The 19,060-nt window shown below is 38.1% G+C and overlaps 1 protein-coding gene across 3 annotated transcripts in view; it reads left to right on the top strand.

The window, feature by feature from the left end:
* Nucleotides 1-19,060, top strand: part of robo2 (roundabout, axon guidance receptor, homolog 2) — a 236,605-nt gene that overhangs the window by 170,860 nt on the left and 46,685 nt on the right. For 2 of the 3 annotated variants that reach the window (XM_079823625.1, XM_079823624.1), the window contains exons 14-18: nt 1,164-1,395; nt 7,521-7,645; nt 8,490-8,661; nt 10,719-10,901; nt 12,116-12,142. In XM_079823625.1, coding sequence (XP_079679751.1) covers nt 1,164-1,395; nt 7,521-7,645; nt 8,490-8,661; nt 10,719-10,901; nt 12,116-12,142 — 739 coding nt within the window. The remainder of the gene's footprint in view (nt 1-1,163; nt 1,396-7,520; nt 7,646-8,489; nt 8,662-10,718; nt 10,902-12,115; nt 12,143-19,060) is intronic. The other variant, XM_079823626.1, reaches the window with a different exon arrangement.

Here is a 19,060-nt window from a genome sequence, read left to right as displayed (position 1 = left end):
AATGCATTTAGGGGTGTGATCCTGGTCAAGACAATCTTCTGAACTCCAAACTGAATGTCAGAATGGGAAAGAAAGGTGATTTAAGCAATTTTAAGCGGGGCATGGTTGTTCGTGCCAGACGGGCCGGTCTGAGTATTTCACAATCTGCTCAGTTACTGGGATTTTCATGCACAACCATTTCTAGGGTTTACAAAGAATGGTGTGAAAAGGGAAAAACATCCAGTATGCGGCAGTCCTGTGGGCGAAAATGCCTTGTTGATGCTAGAGGTCAGAGGAGAATGGGCCGACTGATTCAAGCTGATAGAAGAGCAAACAGAATGTAAACAGAATGAGAACATGGATACATCATGCCTTGTTACCACTGTGCAGGCTGGTGGTGGTGGTGTAATGGTGTGGGGGATGTTTTCTTGGCACACTTTAGGCCCTTTAGTGCCAATTGGGCATTGTTTAAATGCCACGGCCTACCTGAGCATTGTTTCTGACCATGTCCATCCCTTTATGACCACCATGTACCCATCCTCTGATGGCTACTTCCAGCAGGAGAATGTACCATGTCACAAAGCTCGAATCATTTCAAATTGGTTTCTTGAACATGACAATGAGTTCACTGTACTAAAATGGCCCCCACAGTCACCAGATCTCAACCCAATAGAGCATCTTTGGGATGTGGTGGAACAGGAGTTTCGTGCCCTGGATGTGAATCCCACAAATCTCCATTAACTGCAAGATGCTATCCTATCAATATGGGCCAACATTTCTAAAGAATGCTTTCAGCACCTTGTTGAATCAATGCCATGTAGAATTAAGGCAGTTCTGAAGGCGAAAGGGGGTCAAACACAGTATTAGTATGGTGTTCCTAATAGTCCTTTAGGTGAGTGTACATCACAATAGGGAAGAAAAGACTATGGCAGCTTCCATTTCAAGCCAACAATATCCCTTATTCTTTCAGACTTTAATCTGAAGTTCTCAACAAGCATGATTTTTCTTTTGAGAAAGTTGTTTGACCAAGAAAGCATTGCTGGTTATAAGCTATAACACCTGATGAGACGCCAACCATTCCATACAGCGAACCAGCGCCCAAAACTAGGTCTTTTCAGCAGAGTTTCTACTTTTTCTATTTGTCTTTTGCTCTCTTTAAAGTTTGAACCGTCTTCCCCCTTCAGGTTGACCGCCAGTCTCAGTTCATCCAGGGATACAGGGTTCTGTACAGGCAGATGTCAGGGCTGTCCTCCCCTGGAGCTTGGCAGAGTCAGGATGTGAAGGTCCCCTCTGAGAGGAGCATGGTGCTCTCGGCTCTGAAGAAAGGCATCGTCTACGAGATCAAAGTCCGTCCGTACTTCAACGAGTTCCAGGGCATGGACAGCGAGTCCCGAACGGCAAGAACAACAGAGGAAGGTACAGCATTTGACTTCTTTGAAGTGATACAGGAGATCCGTGATGTTTGTAGTCAACAAACATGACCACATTTACCTTTCTTAATACATATGTAATTCATCTGTGTAATCTTTCTCCATCTAGCACGCAAAGGTGGCATTAATCGATAGCCAAAATTGTTTTTCCAAAATACAATCGATAGCCATGTGCATAAAATAACTTATTATTGTTAAATACCATAGAATATTCTGTATCTTAACAGGTTATGAATGCCATTTTATTCTGAACTTCAAGTCACAGAGCTTTATAAGTGATTTGTCGATGTCTTATTCTTCTGATACACACCGGTCAGAGATACTAAGAGACACAAATGCAGACGTAAGGCCAGAGGTTGGATCTCTCGCTGATTCTTTCCAGCTTGCTTTAAGTCCACAGCAATTTGGCCCAGTGATACATAATCCACCCTTAGGCCAACGTCGTAACAAATACCGTAGTAAGCAATACCGGCCTGCTTTCCACAGCACTGCAGTAAGCTTGTCTCTATTCCTGACAGGACTCAGATGAAAAGACACTATCGTTTTGGCAAAGGAATTGACCTTTTCTGTGTTGCGGGTAGTGTGTGTATGGCTGACAGGACATTAAAATAAGCATGGATTTCACTGGATCTCATCCCCATCACTCCAAACTGACTAAAAAAAGACTCTGTCAGCCATTGAGCCAGTTATATACCAATTCACTGATTTCTCTATTTCTTTTAGACAGCTACCTGTCCTTATATAGTGTCCAAAATTTATTTTGTTTTATATAAAACAATACAAAAAAATAATTTATGCAATTAGAACATTTTGCGTAAATTATTTATCTTTAATGTAATATGTATTAGTTATGTTTTAATTGTAAATTAAGGATTATATTTCAGTATTAAAGGGATAGTTCACCCAAAAATGAAAATTAGCTCATGATTTACTCACCCTCAAGTCATCCTAGGTGTATATGACATTCTTCTTTCAGACGAATAAAATTGGATTTCTATTACAAAAGTCCTGGCTAATCCAAGCTTTATAATAGCAGTAATAGTTGCTCTGTTTTTGAAGTCCATAAAAAATGCATCCGTCCGTCAAATAACGTGCTCCACGCGGCTATGGGGGGTTAATAAAGGCCTTCTGAAGTGAATCGATGCGTTTGTGTTAGAAAAATATCCATATTTAAAACTTTATAAAGTAAAGTTTCGGCCGATCGCCTTCCGTATTCAATTTATGGGAAAAGTGTTGAAAGTACCTCTGCCGATCAAAGGTTTACGCTTCCAGGTAGGCTCGTCAGACGTCGCGTACGCATCTTGAATTGCGAGATGGCACTTTCAACACTTTTCCACAGAAGGCGATCGACTGGAACTTTTCTTTATACATTTTAAAATATGGATATTCTTTCTATCTTTTTTTACACTAACGCATCGATTCGCTTCAGAAGGCCTTTATTAACCTCCCAGAGCCATGTGGAACAGTTATATCATGGATAGATGCATTTTTTATGGACTTCAAAAACTGCCGTTATAAAGCTTGGAAGAGCCAGGACTTTTTTAATATAACTCCAGAATGTCATATACACATAGGATGACTTAAGGGTGAGTAAATCATGGGCTAATTTTAATTTTTTGGGTGAACTATCCCTTTAAAGAAGAAAAATGTGAATTTCCAAATGTGCTGTTATGACTTAATTACTGTAGTATTTGCAGTATTAAGGGAAACTATATTAATTAGTCCTTACCTAGTATCCAAAATAGATTTTTTTTTTATATGAAAATTAAAAACAAATACTTTAAAAATTATAACATTTATGCAATTTAGAATATTATATAATTTTGTTAAAACTTTTTAATTAAATTTAATTATCTATTATGTAATGTGTATTAATAATATTTTTATTTATTTAAATTAAAATATGTATTTAATAAATTAGGAAAATATTTTGTTATAGTATATTTTTTATAGTATATTTTATTTATACTATATAGTATTTTTTTGTATAATATTTTTTTTTTCACTCATCAACTGCTAAATTTTACTTTCAACTTGGTGCTTTGCCAGTTTTTGGACCCTGCCAAAATGGATCCAAGGACATATTGCCTTGGGTTATGGCTGAGACAGGCAGGTTGTTACTTAAAGTTGACCAATGTCCAGGATTCACCGCAATGCTTTGAGATGTTTTCCCAGGTGTGAGGGATGGCTGCTACCACACATAAATCTTGTACAAAAAAAAAAATGAATTTTTGAGAGTCGTTTAAACGGCATATGGAACTCTCGAGACATAAATTCACACACACTCACACGAGCACAGAAGGTTTGCTGATTAAAGTCTGAGCGCAATGACAGGCTCATTTGTTACCCAGAGTGTCCGCGGAGAGCCGTATCTCCTCTACACACACCAGCTCTGTCTCCTGAAGCCCCGCTGCACTGCCTTCACACCCTACACCTGCATGTCATCGCCATTACCAGAGCAAGACAAAACATCGGGTCCCCTGGCAGAAGAGCATCACGGGGCCCATGAGCTGCGATAGCCCCCTTTTGTTTCTTGTTTTCCACTGTGTGGTAGTTGAGAAGGTTTGTCAGAGTCACAGAAGAGGATGATTTATTGGCCATTGTCTGATTACACAATTATAGCTTCCCTCTGGAGCTCGCCACTTCCATTTCTTTTCTCTTTTTCATTTCTCTCCCACTTTGTCTTTTACAAAAAGTAGGAGTGTGCAGAATTTTGCAGGGTCGCAAGAATTCTCTCATAAAGATTGAATATGCTAACCAACCAAAACCAAAACATCCTCCAACTTGCAGTTATTGTTACCCCAATAAAACTGTGGTAAATTGGCATCTGTGACCATTGTCATCCAAAAAGATTGTACAATTAAAGCGAGATCTTTTTTTTGGATTACTTGGAAAGTATCTGTAAGACTGATGATTCTGTTATTGTTTTATGATCCATTTCATATGAACCCCTAAAAATGAACTTCATATGTTTATATGTCCTATGGGCTACAATATGACCTGCTGCTTTAGCTCTTTCTCTGAAAACGTCCTTTATTATTCGCTGCATTATTTTTGAAAATAGAGGTTGAAAAGGTGAAACAGGCCCTTTCAGAAACCACTCTGTGTTCTTAATCCATTTTTATGGTTAATAATCAGCTTCTCAATGGGAGTTATTTTCCAGAGGGTCATTATCACACATTGATTAGTGGCATGCTAAAGCAATGTAGCATTTCTTCACATTCTGTAAGCTAAAGCCCTGCCACCCGCCCGGGGTCTCAATATTAGCTCAGTTTAACATCACAGTGTGTTTTTGTCACTTGCTTTTGCCTGCAGGCTACTGTAGTGGCAGTGAAGCAGAGGTCACATCCTCGCTGGCTATACATCACAGCGCTAATGGCGCTATTAGCATCGCCTGCGCCATCGCTCCCCAAATGAGAAATATGTATTGTTTGGCTCAAATGTGCATAATGATAAGCTCCTAAATGATTTGCGGCATTAACTTTGAATGACATTGGTTGCATTGTTATGGGAGGGATTTTGTCACTTGCGACGTGATGAGTTAACTTATTGTTTTTTTTTTTTTTTCAGTATTGAAGATACATTATTTTCTGTCAGTTTATGACACAACTAATCACTGTAAATTTTGCAGTATTATAGAAAAAATCTAAATCTGCTTGCACTCTTAATTCCTGAATTCCTGAGAAAATAATATATTTTATTTTATTTTATTGTTATTTTGTAGTATTAAAGAAAATATATTATTATATTATATTATATTATATTATATTATATTATATTATATTATATTATATTATATTAATTATATTATTATATTATATTATATTATATTATATTATATTATATTATATTATATTATATTATATTATATTATATTATATTATATTATATTATATTATATTATATTATATTATATTATATTAATTATATTATATTATATTATATTATATTATATTAATTATATTATATTATATTATATTATATTATATTATATTATATTATATTATATTTATTATATTATATTATATTATATTATATTATATTAATTACATTATATTATGTTATATATTAATTACATTATATTATGTTATATATTAATTATATTATATTATATTATATTATATTATATTATATTATATTATATTAATTATATTATATTAAATTATATTATATTATATTATATTATATTATATTATATTATATTATATTATATTATATTAATTATATTAATTATATTAATTATATTATATTTTTATAGTATTAAATCAATTTTGGAATTGCATTATATTTTATTTCAGTATTATAGAAGAGGAATGTGAATTTCAAATTGTGCAATTATGACTTTATCACTGTAATATTTATTATACATTTATTATATATATATATATTTATTTTTATATATATATAAAACATGTTGACATATATTAATTACATTTACAGTATAAAGGGAAATATTAATCTGTTTGCACTCCTAATTCTGAGAAAAAATATGTTATATGGTATTATATTCTTTATTATATTAAATTATATTATATGATATTATGATATATTATATTATTATTATTTTATAGTATTAAATCAATTTTGAAATTGCATTATATTTTATTTCAGTATTATAGAAGAAGAATGTGAATTTCAAAATGTGCAATTATGACTTTATTACTGTAATATTTACAGTATTAAGTGAAAAAATTATCTCTTAATTCTGATAAATAACATTATTATTATAATTATATTATATACTACAATGATGTTATATTACATTATATTATACATTTATTATATTATATATACAGTATATTTTAGTATAAAACATGTTGAAATATATGAATTATATTTACAGTATAAAGGGAAAAATCTTAATCTGTTTGCTCTCCTAATTCTGAGAAAAAATATATTATAAGATATTAAATTCTTTATTATATTAAATTATATTATATTCATTATATTATATTCTACACATATTTCAGTATTAAAGAAGAAAAATGAATTTCCAAAAGTGCATAATGATAAACTCCTAAAAGATTTGTGGCATTATTAACTTTGAATGACATTGGCTGAATTGTTATGGGCGGGATGTTTGTCACCTGCGATTGAAGCAGCCGACTGCTCTGTTCAGCTGCAGATGTCTGATGAAGCCGAGCTGCCGCCGTTTGTCCTGTCAGACCTTTTGGGGGTTAAAATGGGCCACCCCGTGTAAGGGATGGGTGTAGCTTTGGGATATGTGCCATTTATGTGAGGGTCAGAGAGCAGGGATGGAAAAGAGTGCGAGCAAGCAGAGTTTACCGTAATTGAGCTGTCAGTATTCTGCTGTGTCGCCGCACCTCAGGTTGCCACAGAAATGAGAAAAACATTTTTATAAAAATGTTATTTTCCACGACAGACCTCTATTATTTATTTCATTGCCTTCCCGTGTCTCTGTCGGAGTGGCTCTGATGGGGTTAATAAAACAGGGGACCGGGGTCTCGACTGTTTTCTGCCAAGGACAAAACGGCATCTTTGATTCGCAACTGGCCTCCTTCAATCGATGTATGTCAATATGTTTACCCAGCGCTCCATTGCTCTTCCTCATCCAGCTCTCAAAAAGGACCTCGGTTCTTCGCATTCCTCCCCGAGCTGAGCGACCTACATGCCTGTCAGAGCGATTTGCTAAGAAAGCAGAGTTGTTTGGGCTGGCTCACCATCTCATTGTCTCTCAGCAAATGAATTTTTTTTAGTAAATCCCTCCTTTGCAGTGGCAGGATATGAAATCATAGTGAAATGTGAAGGAGCAGCAGCAGTGTCAGGCTGAAGAAAATCCCCATCTAATGAACTCGTGCACCCGTGGCCACCTGCCTTACGTTCTGAAGCTCAACGCGCACATTGACTTTCTCAATGCTAACGCAATGACTTACAACAGAGTCTTTCAGAGGAAACAGAATGAGAGTGTGTCGGAGCATGAGTGTTGAGTGATGTACAGAAATCCTTGCCAAACAACAAATGGTGTCACTAGACCAGGGCTGAAAGGAGCCTCGAATCTTTTCTGGAAAGCCCAGAATGGCAATAGTGTACAAGAATGAAAGCCATGGAAGTAAAAGTCTCTCTCTTTCTGTTTCTCCGCCTGTGTCCCAGCGCCCAGTGCTCCTCCTCAGCAGGTGACGGTTCTCACAGTGGGCAGTCAGAACAGCACCTCTATCAGCATCTCCTGGGACCCTCCTCCTGCAGAACACCAGAACGGCATCATCCAGGAATATAAGGTATAGATGACGTGCATTTTTAATGGAGAAAAATATTTCATCATTTTCTTACATTACATATTATAATAGTTTTTTGTATTAAAGAAGATGAATGTGCATTTTCTGTGCAATTATAATGTATTATAATAACTTTTAAGAACTATTAAGAAAAAAATCCAAATAAACTTGTACTATCAATTCTGAGAATTATATTATATTTATTATATTAATTATATTATATTATATTATATTATATTATATTATATTATATTATATTATATTATATTATATTATATTATATTATATTATATTATATTATATTATATTATATTATATATAATATTATATTATATTATATTATATTATATTATATTATATTATATTATATTATATTATATTATATTATATTATATTCATTATATTATATTATATTATGCTGTATTAGGCTATATTATATTAGGCTATATTATATTAAATCTGCATTAGACTGAAAGTTTTAAGTTCAAGTACAACATGGGTCAATTTCCATTCTTCCTGAGCATTTAATACAACCTCGGGTAGTTTCAAGGAGATTGAACTCAATAAATAAGTTGTTTTGGATAAAAGTGCATACTAGATGACTGTTTACTGTATTTACTTTTGTTCAAAATGGACCTCATTTATGAAACAAGCAGAACAATTTTCTCTATAAATTGTCTGTAAATCCCTTTGCACATAAATTGCTGTACTCAATTGAATGCACCAATTTACATAAGAATGGCTTTACGAGTAATTTGCACAAAAATCATGTTCGCTAATGAAGCCCAATCATTAAAAATTGACTTTTTACAGACAATTTGCTATTTTCCCTCTCTCTCTCTCTCAGATTTGGTGTTTGGGGAACGAGACCCGTTTCCATGTAAATAAGACAGTGGACGCAGCCATCCGTTCAGTGGTGGTGGGGGGTCTGCAGGCGGGGGTCCAGTATCGGGTGGAGGTGGCCGCCAGCACCAGCGCTGGGGTCGGAGTGAAGAGCGAAGCACAAACCATCATTATTGGTACGAGACATCTTTTGCTTTCGATAACCTTTCCTGTCACACTGCATCTGCCTTGTCAGAAATATCTTAGACGCTCACTATTCATTGGATGGGTTTGAGTGGGGTCACCAAAATCAAAATTAAATCTTACAGTCAGGGCTGCAGTTTTTTTTTCTTCTTTGCTTTGGGTGTTTACAGTGTGAGTTATTTGAGTTGTAGCAGGTTGTGACTGGTTTGACCCATAAGTGATGATTTGGTTGGTGACATGCCCTTATTCCCAAATGTCAAGCTCACTATCCATCTTCACGCACAGCCAGGGGCTGATAGACTATTTATCAACACTGCGGTTTGTGTGTATGTGTGTGTCCTACCGTCTTTTGAAGTAAAACAGACCTTTAAATGAAAATGAACTTTTTTAAACTATGTGGGCCGTTTACAAGACGCTGTTTTCAACTAAAAACGGAACACTTTGTATGCGTTTTGGCCGTTCATTTACAGGACAACAGCATTTTGGGGGCCTTTTCAAACTTTTGAAAATGGGTTTCAAAGTGCACATTTTAAAATAAAAAGATAACGTTATCGTCTTTGCGCAAACTCCTAAAAAGTGAATTAGTGAAAACAGTGACGTTATGCGCATGTATATTACGTGTTCAGTCTATGGGCGCGTAGTGTTTCCTTACAAAGTGACATCGCCATCTACTGGCCTGGCATGAAAAATACAGCGTTTTTAGCCGTTTTCGCCAACGTTGTCGGCGTACACAAAACCTTTCAAAAAAACGCAAAGGAATTATGTTACATTTTTTGTATGCATCATTGTCGTGTCATTGACGTGTAAACATACCCTAAATATCTATACACTCTACAAAATGCTGGGTTGTTTCAACCCAATTGTGGGTCAAAATTGGACAAACCCAGCTTTTAATTTTATTTAACCCTCTCGAGTCGGCCGGCGCGATCGGCTTGCTTTTTTTCTTATCAGTGCCAAAGAGACAAAGATAACTGTCATTTTTTATCATTCAGGCAAGTGTTATACATCATTATAATCTGATAAGTTCTGATTTTTTTTGTGTATAGTCACAATAAAAACAAAATGTTTTGCTTTTTGCAAAATAAAGAAAACACACATGATGCGCAATCTGCAGCCTCTCTCTCAAAGACGTTCATTCAGATAGTCTTCAGAAAATGACCTCTAGCTTAGTGAATACTTGTCTCACAAACATGAGACATATGTCTAAAGAAACGCTGAAATGTCAGGTTTTAAACACTGTAAACCAAATCAAAAACAAGTATTCTGTGTTTATGTAATCTGTTTGAAAGCAGAGAGATGTTAGTCGTTCCTGAGCGGCTCATTATACACTAATGCGACCATACCCATGGAGCGCGCATTCTATTGATATCGATAGCCCAGTTTGTGCTGAATACAGTGTAATTACACTTTTGCCATTAATGTGTTTATAAGCAACTGAAAAAAACACAAATGTCAGAGCATGTCAAAACTTCTAAAGGGCCCCAAAAGAGCTCAGACTCCTAAGGGTTAAAAATGTAACCCAACGGATGGGTTTGTCCATATCTGACGCAAATTTGGGTTGAAATGTGGTTTTATTGTGAATGTTTCATCAATAAACATTGCTTCAAAAGGGAAAAAAAAGATTCATAATATTTAATCAACTTTCTCTGCCCCCAAAACTGATTTCTTAGTAATATTAACCAATAATATGTATGGCCTAACATGATTCCATCCAATCAAATCTTGATGGATAAAAAATAAGTCTCAACTTATATTATTTCCAATTAATACTGAAATTGTCGCATTAAATATGCTGTAAATACTGTTTCTTGTTATTTATACAACATTTGTATTATTCATACGTTTTTTTCCTTCAATTTTTCACCATCTGCTCACTGAAGTAACGCTAAAGATCAAGGTGATGAGCTTCTAACGCTCTAGTTGAGTTGATTAAATCCTGTGCTGATGTTCGCTGGAGCACAAGTGTTTTTTCTCATGCCATTAAACTCGTTTAGAAACTCACCCAAAATCTTCAGTTTACAAAATAGCCGTTTTCTGTGTATTCATGTAGGTAAAGACTTCCGCGACGTGATCATGAGCAGGAACAACAGCATCACGGAGCAGATCACGGACGTGGTGAAGCAGCCCGCCTTCATCGCTGGCATCGGAGGGGCCTGCTGGGTCATTCTGATGGGCTTCAGCATCTGGCTCTACTGGAGGAGAAAGAAGAGAAAGGGTCTCAGCAATTATGCAGGTAGAGACCCGATCCGCTTGCAGCTACACAAATACACAGTGGCGATTGTTTTCAGATGGCACGATAAAGCACAACTTCTTATAGAATTTAATAGTAAATACAGAAGTCACATGTTTATTTAGATACAAATAATCCCTATGTGTATTACATATCACTCTTGGTATATTTCAATATTTTAAAACCAAGGCCCATTGAGCCCAATTGAAGTGTTCTATGGCAGATAACAGTATTACTTATTTTATTGGTTCAAAGAGTGATGTTCATTGGCCTGGAAGTTTTAAAGGTGCACTGTGTAAATTTTAGCGGCATCTAGTGGTGAGGTTGTGAATTGCAACTGCCCACTGCTCACCCCTACCTTACATGGAGAAGCTACGGTGGCCGACACAGGACAAAGACTTGTCGACTGAGACAACAGAGAGTAGCTAGCGCTCTGTAGAAAAGTTTGTCCGTTTAGGGCTACTGTAGAAACATGGCGGCGCAAAATGATGACCCGCGGTGTATGTAGAAAGAAATGGCTCATTTTAAGGTAATAAAAACATAACGGTTCATTATGTAGGGTCTTTATACTCCACTGAAACCATAGTTATGAATATTATATTGCATATCTGTCAATAGATCCTCATACATACTACACACTGCACCTTTAAAGTGTCATTTTGGGCTCCTGTTTGCATTAGAAATTTGGTGGATGGACACATTCAGCTTTCAATCGACATTTTTGTCTCGGCTTGTCTGCACAGTGATTGATCGAACTCTCGATGGGTGGGACTTTGCAACAAACAGCTAATAATTCAAACAGTGATATGTTTTATTTATTATAGTATGTATATTATGGTAAAGGTACAGTTCTATAAAAATAGTTTAAAATAACATACACATTTTGCCATTGATATCTGTGATATCTGTGTTTCCCCACTCTTGAAAAGCACCAGCCACCACTGAAACACACAATCTTTTATTATTATTATTATTATTATTATTATTATTATTATTATTATTATTATTTGTTTGTGTGTCTTCTGTGTTAGACTGCCTGTCTCATTCCTTTGGCTGCTGTCTTGCTGTCGTCACTCTGATGGCATAATGCAAACCTTCAAACACACTCCAATATGCATGCAAATAATCATGCACAGAAACACACAAACCTTCCAAAGCCCGGCTGAGCACGGCAGGCTTTTTAACACACACTCTTCTCTGTCTTCTTGTTTTTGCAGTTCAGTCGTTCACCTTCACCCCTGCAGGTACTGTTCATTTGTCCCGTCTTTTTGAAACCCCCATTACTTCTTCCTGCATTTCTCTTACTTTACTTTGCACAGTCGAGTATCCCTTCCCACGATTCAAGTTTAAGTCTTCAGATGATGCCCACCTGACTTTGCCAGCACAATATGGGGAGTAATTTAACATCTGGCTGTTATAGAAACAGTTTCAGGGGTTTCAAACACAAATTAAGGATACTTTTTTGCCATCCAAAAATTGCACATATATATGCAAGCTAAAATGCAAAAAGTGAACATTGATTTGTTGGCTATGTATAAACTGTGACCATATTTTGCTAATAGTCTTTCTAAACTGTGCTAACAGAGTCAGATGGAAGATCTGTGGGCTGCAAGATCCTGCAGTTCTCCATTTGTGTTTCTTCGTCCCTTTTCTTCAGGTCATTTTTTTCAGTGGTCACCTGTGCTGGGTTTTCCATCTCATCTTTATCCTCATTTTATTGTCGTATTCTCTCTTTCTGACTTTTTGTTTGTTCAGGTGTTGTGAACTGTTTTTGTTCTCTGCTCGAGTTCTCCGTTCTTTGATTCATTCCTCTCTTTGTTATTAACCGCTTGAACAAACTTACATGTGGGATTCAATTGTTCTCGCCATACCTGGTTTTCCCTCCAGTGATAAATGCTTCTATATTTTCTGTTTTAAACAATATAGATATCATGGACACAGCTTGTTACTTGCTTACTGAATACTGTTTAGGATACACTGCATACTGGCTGTTTTCATTAAGAGTTTGAGAGACACAGCATCAGTGTTATTTTCGTATTGGACAAACTTTATATTAGGTGGCCTTAACTACTATGTACTAATATTTAAATTAATAATTTGATACAATGCACTTAATGTGTGCATACATGTTTTTACATTGTACTTAGATTAAAAAAAATAGCTGCATGTAATTACATCTGTAATTAATTTCTGTAGTTACATTTATAATTACACTGTTGACACTTCCCTTACACCTAACCCAACCCTTAAACTTACCCATACCATCACACCTGTCCCTAACTTTACCCTTAAACTTACCCATACCATCACACCTGTCCCTAACTTTACCCTTAAACTGACCCAAACCACCACACCTGACACTAACTTTACCCTTAAACTTACCCATACCACCACACCTGTCCCTTACCCTTAAACTTACCCATACCACCACACCTGTCCCTAACTTTACTCCTAAACTACCCATACCACCACACCTGTCCCTAACTTTACTCTTAAACTTACCCATACCACCACACCTGCCCCTAACTTTACTCTTAAACTACCCATACCACCACACCTGTCCCTAACCTTACCCTTAAACTTACCCATACCACCACACCTGCCCCTAACTTTACTCTTAAACTACCCATACCACCACACCTGCCCCTAAATTTACTCTTAAACTACCCATACCACCACACCTGTCCCTAACTTTACCCTTAAACTTACCCATACCACCACACCTGTCCCTAACCTTACCCTTAAACTTACCCATACCACCACACCTGTCCCTGACCTTACCCTTAAACTTACCCATACCACCACACCTGTCCCTTACCCTTAAACTTACCCATACCACCACACCTGTCCCTAACTTTACTCTTAAACTACCATACCACCACACCTGTCCCTAACTTTACTTTTAAACTTACCCATACCACCACACCTGCCCCTAACTTTACTCTTAAACTACCCATACCACCACACCTGTCCCTAACCTTACCCTCAAACTTACCCATACCACCACACCTGTCCCTGACCTGACCCTTAAACTTACCCATACCACCACACCTGTCCCTAACTTTACTCTTAAACTTACCCATACCACCACACCTGCCCCTAACTTTACTCTTAAACTACCCATACCACCACACCTGCCCCTAAATTTACTCTTAAACTACCCATACCACCACACCTGTCCCTAACCTTACCCTTAAACTTACCCATACCACCACACCTGCCCCTAACTTTACTCTTAAACTACCCATACCACCACACCTGCCCCTAAATTTACTCTTAAACTACCCATACCACCACACCTGTCCCTAACCTTACCCTTAAACTTACCCATACCACCACACCTGTCCCTGACCTGACCCTTAAACTTACCCATACCACCACACCTGTCCCTAACTTTACTCTTAAACTTACCCATACCACCACACCTGCCCTAACTTTACTCTTAGACTACCCATCCCACCACATCTGTCCTTAACTTTACCCTTAAACTACCCATCCCACCACACCTGTCCCTAAATTTACCCTTAAACTTACCCATCCCACCACACCTGCCCCTATCTTAACTCTTAAACGACCCATCCCACCACATCTGTCCTTAACTTTACCCTTAAGCGTACCCATCCCACCACACCTGCCCCTAACTTTACTCTTAAACTACCCATCCCACCACATCTGTCCTTAACTTTACCCTTAAACTTAACCATACCACCACACTTGTCCCTAACTTTACCCTTAAACTTACCCATACCACCACAACTGCCCCCTAACTTTACCCTTAAACTACCCATCCCACCACACCCGTCCCTAACTTTACCCTTAAACTACCCATCCCAACCACACCCATCCCCAACTTTACCCTTAAACTACCCATCCCACCACATCTGTCCCTAACTTTACCCTTAAACTTACCCATACCACCACACCTGTCCCTAACCTTACCCGTATCCCACCTCAATATCAGAAAAAGTGTTTTGCAATACAATTTGAACACAATAAGTGCATTGTACTTATTTTTTGAGTTAAGTAAAAAGTAGTTAAGGCCACCTAATATAAAGTGGGGCCTTAATATTATTTATTTTTTATTACAATGTTTCGCATTTATTATTATTTTAGAATTAGTTTATGATAATAGCCCTGGACAGTCACTTATTAGTATGCTTCATGGTCATATATGATCATAAACAAATGTTTTTTATTATTATTATTAAAATTGTATGCACAAATTTGGCATCAATGTTATAAGCGGTTGATGTTACTTATGGTTAACTGGAAAGTAAGTTTGGTTGGATTGCATTGTGGGATATCGTGTACCTTTTAGCAAATATAGTATTCATACTATGTACTTCAGAAGATAGTAAGACTGAACCTAGCCGTGGTGCTGCTGATCTCATGATTTTCTGTCTATCAAATATCATCCCCTTCTGAAATACGGTCACGCTGCCATTGATTTTCCACTTTGTGTTCACAATAGCAGAGAAGCGTTTGTAATTCAATGGTTGGTTTGTCCGCAAGTAACATGAAATATAGGAGATTCGCAGGCCTACAGAGGTTAACCAGTGATGACCTGATACAGTCACATGGTCAGCCACAATCACACTGCGAATTGATAACACACGAAAAAGAAAAAAAATCACTCAGCTAGTCCAGGTTCCCTCCACATCTCTCGGGGATTGTGTGCGGATCGAGGTGTGCTTTTATCTTGTAGGAGGGTTTCGCTCCAAACTTCATTACCGATGAAATCAGTCTCCCTGCAAAAGTGGACACCGCTGCACTCCACTTTCCCCCAGGAAGATAAGACCGTAGCAGTCAGGTGTCCACGTCTCATGGCCTCGATATCCCCTGTCTTGGTTTTAATGCACTCCAGTGGTCTCTCCTCACCGCTGCTTCAGTGGGCTTCAAGGTTGCCAGTTCTCAGGGGACCACATCCTTCTTGCTTTCCCAGCGCCTATGTGCCGAGCAGATAAGTGTGGCGTTCAGACGCATTACCAACACGCCAGACCCCATGTGCGTGACGCTCGCAGAGGCAGCGGCCCATGCTCTAGCGAGGGCAGCTTCTTCCACTTAGTTGAGAATCTTTGTTTTATTCTTGTTTCCCGCAGCCAAATTGTCTCCGTCTCATTATCACGGTTCACTGCAAATCATGTGAACGTTTCAAAGGTTATAGAACAAAGAAAGACGACCGACTCTTAAAAAGATGGGACGTTTGCATCAAAGCATCTTTGTTCTGAAAAGATATGGCATGCAGTTTTATGTTTAATTGAGGCCGGAGGGTGTTGAGGATGGTAAAAACGCACAATCCGAATACACCTGTCCGCACAAACACACACTTCCACCCTTTAAACCTGTCATCGCCGCGAGGCTAAATCAAGCTGTGCTCGGGCGAGAAGGAAGGATTTGATGGAATTTTTATACGGGCGATTTTGTCGTGCCGCAGTAAATGCTTATTAAAGAGGAGTAATCAGTTTTCATATTGGAGAGAGTGCTTATCTGGAGCTCAGCCTAAAGCCGAGACCAGCGCCAGTCTACGGGCCACATCAAAGCACCAGCAATGTGTCCTATTGTAGATAGGCACTTAACAGACCCGCACACACACATAGCGCCACATAAAACGAGTCCCTTGGGGAGAGAAAATACCTTTAGTGTTTGTTCTCAATTTACTCAAATGCCAAATTCCGGAATTAGCCATGAATGCAAATAAACTCAACAAACGGCAGGCTCAGAGGAGAGACGGTCCTTGCGTTCATCAAATTTAATGTTTGGACTGTCTGTTTGTCAGAAGAGGTGATGGATTGTTAACAACGGAGAGAAAATGTCACTGATTTCATTCAGATTGACTGCGTTCACACTGTCAGTTTTTTGGGATTGACAGCCGCATTTACTTACAGGCGTAAGTAAATGCAACAGCAACTTACAGTAGCGCCTTGAATAATGTCTCGTGCAACAGGAGACGAGCCCGTATTCTCTTATCAGTAACCATAGAGACAGTGTCCATAAAACTGAAAAGCCTCATCGCTTTTGACACGACAAGATTCCAATTGAGCTGCGAGTTTGTCCGTCAAATCTTCATTAACCGAGAGCAGCTTTTATATCTGGGTGGAGAGAGGAGTATTTGAGTAGAACACAAAACTGACAGGTGGAGAAAACCTTCAGATGACACACAGCTCATATCAGGCTGTCGCTGTAAGTTACCGAACCCGTAACACACTGTCTGATGCATGGGCGTCGGAAGCAAAAAAAATGTGGGTGGGTCCTCTCTCAGAAAAAGAAAATGACTGGAGCCTAGATGCCATTTTCATTAGGTACTGTGCAAATATACGGCTCTGTTTACTAAACGTCTGGTTCAGAAAGACATAATTATGGAAATCGCGTTATCACTGAGAGTGGCAATAGTGTAGTTTCAAGATTCAAGATTCAAGAGTTTTATTTGTCACATACACAGTTATATACACAATATACAACTGGCAGTGAAATGTAAACAGGTCCGCTCCATGGACAGTGCAAATAACAGTTACAAGAAATTAAAATAGAAATAGAATAAAATTAGAATAAAAAGTATTAACATAAGTAGAATTATAAATAAATCAAGTAAAAGATAAAAATAGGAAATAAGATAAAATAAAAATATAAAAAATATGTGGATATGATAAGTGAGATAAACTGTAGACTTAAAAATAAGTGGTTAACATAAAATATATATATATGTATATATAAAGAAGTATAATGTGCAAGGTTTATTACAGGTTGTTACGCAGTAACAATAGGAAAGTAAAGTGCAGTGCAATTGCAGTATGTGGATGTTAATGTTTAAACTGTATGTTTATGCGTGTGCGGGGTGAAGTGAAGTCACGTGACTGAGTTCAGGAGTCTGATGGCCTGGGGGAAGAAACTCCTCCTGAGTCTTTCAGTCTTTGCCATCAGGCTACGGAAGCGTTTACCAGATGGCAGCAGGGTGAAGTGAGAGTTTGCAGGGTGATTAATGTCTCTGATGATTTTAGTAGCTCTACCTCTGCAGCGTTTGGTGTAGATGTCCTGCAGAGACGGGAGAGCTGAGCCTGAGATGCGCTCGGATAAGCGCACCACTCTTTGCAGGGCTTTGCCATCGTGACTGGTGCTGTTGCCGTACCACGCTGTGATGCACTGAGTCAGGACACTTTCTATCGCCCCTCGATAGAAAGTTTTCAGGATGGCTGGTGAAACCCTGAATTTCCTCAGCTGGCGCAGGTGGTACAGTCTTTGCCTGGCTTTTTTCACCTGTGTCTGGATGTGTGTAGTCCAGGTCAGATCCTCGGAGATGTTCACACCCAGGTATTTGAAGCTGCTCACTCTCTCTACCGGTGTCCCGCTGATCATGAGAGGGGAGTATGACCGATGCTGTCTCTTCCTGAAGTCCACAATCAGTTCTTTGGTCTTGTTAACATTCAGAGAGAGACAGTTGTCCTGGCACCATGATGTCAGTTGCTCCACTTCGTCCAAGTATGCCGTCTCATTGTTGTTGGAGATGAGACCCAGGACAACAGTATCATCAGCAAACTTGATGATAGAGGTGGAGCTGTGAGTGGACAAACAGTCATGGGTGTAGAGAGAGTAGAGCAGGGGACTCAGCACACAGCCCTGTGGAGCTCCAACACTCAGGGTGATGGAGGTGGAGGTGAACTGGCCTACTCTCACCGCCTGGGGTCTGCCAGTGAGGAAATCTTCAATCCAGAGGCAGAGAGAAGAATTCAGGCCTAGATCCAGGAGTTTGTGTGTTAGTTTAATGGGAACTATGGTGTTAAAGGCTGAGCTATAGTCAATAAATAGCAGCCTGACATAGTTCCCACTTTTGCTGTCGATGTGAGTGAGGCAGGAGTGAAGGACGTGAGAAATGGCATCTTCAGTCGATCTATTGGGACGATAGGCAAACTGAAGAGGGTCCAAAGTGTCAGGAATGGAGGAGCAAATGTTGTTTTTAATGAGTCTCTCAAAGACCTTCATGACTAAAGATGTGAGAGCCACTGGACGATAGTCATTTAGGCAAGAGGGTTTACTGATCTTAGGTACAGGGATGATGGAGGATCGTTTGAAGGAGGTGGGGACAACAGATGTAGCAAGGGACTCGTTGAATATGGATGTAAAGAGCCCTGCGAGTTGATCAGCACAGGACCGCAGAACACGACCTGAAA

The sequence above is a fragment of the Gobio gobio genome (genome assembly GCF_949357685.1).
Source record: "Gobio gobio genome assembly, chromosome: 8".
Classification (NCBI taxonomy): Eukaryota; Metazoa; Chordata; class Actinopteri; order Cypriniformes; family Gobionidae; genus Gobio; species Gobio gobio.
The sequence above is the reverse complement of the archived record's forward strand: the minus strand, read 5'-3'. Positions and strand labels throughout refer to the sequence as shown.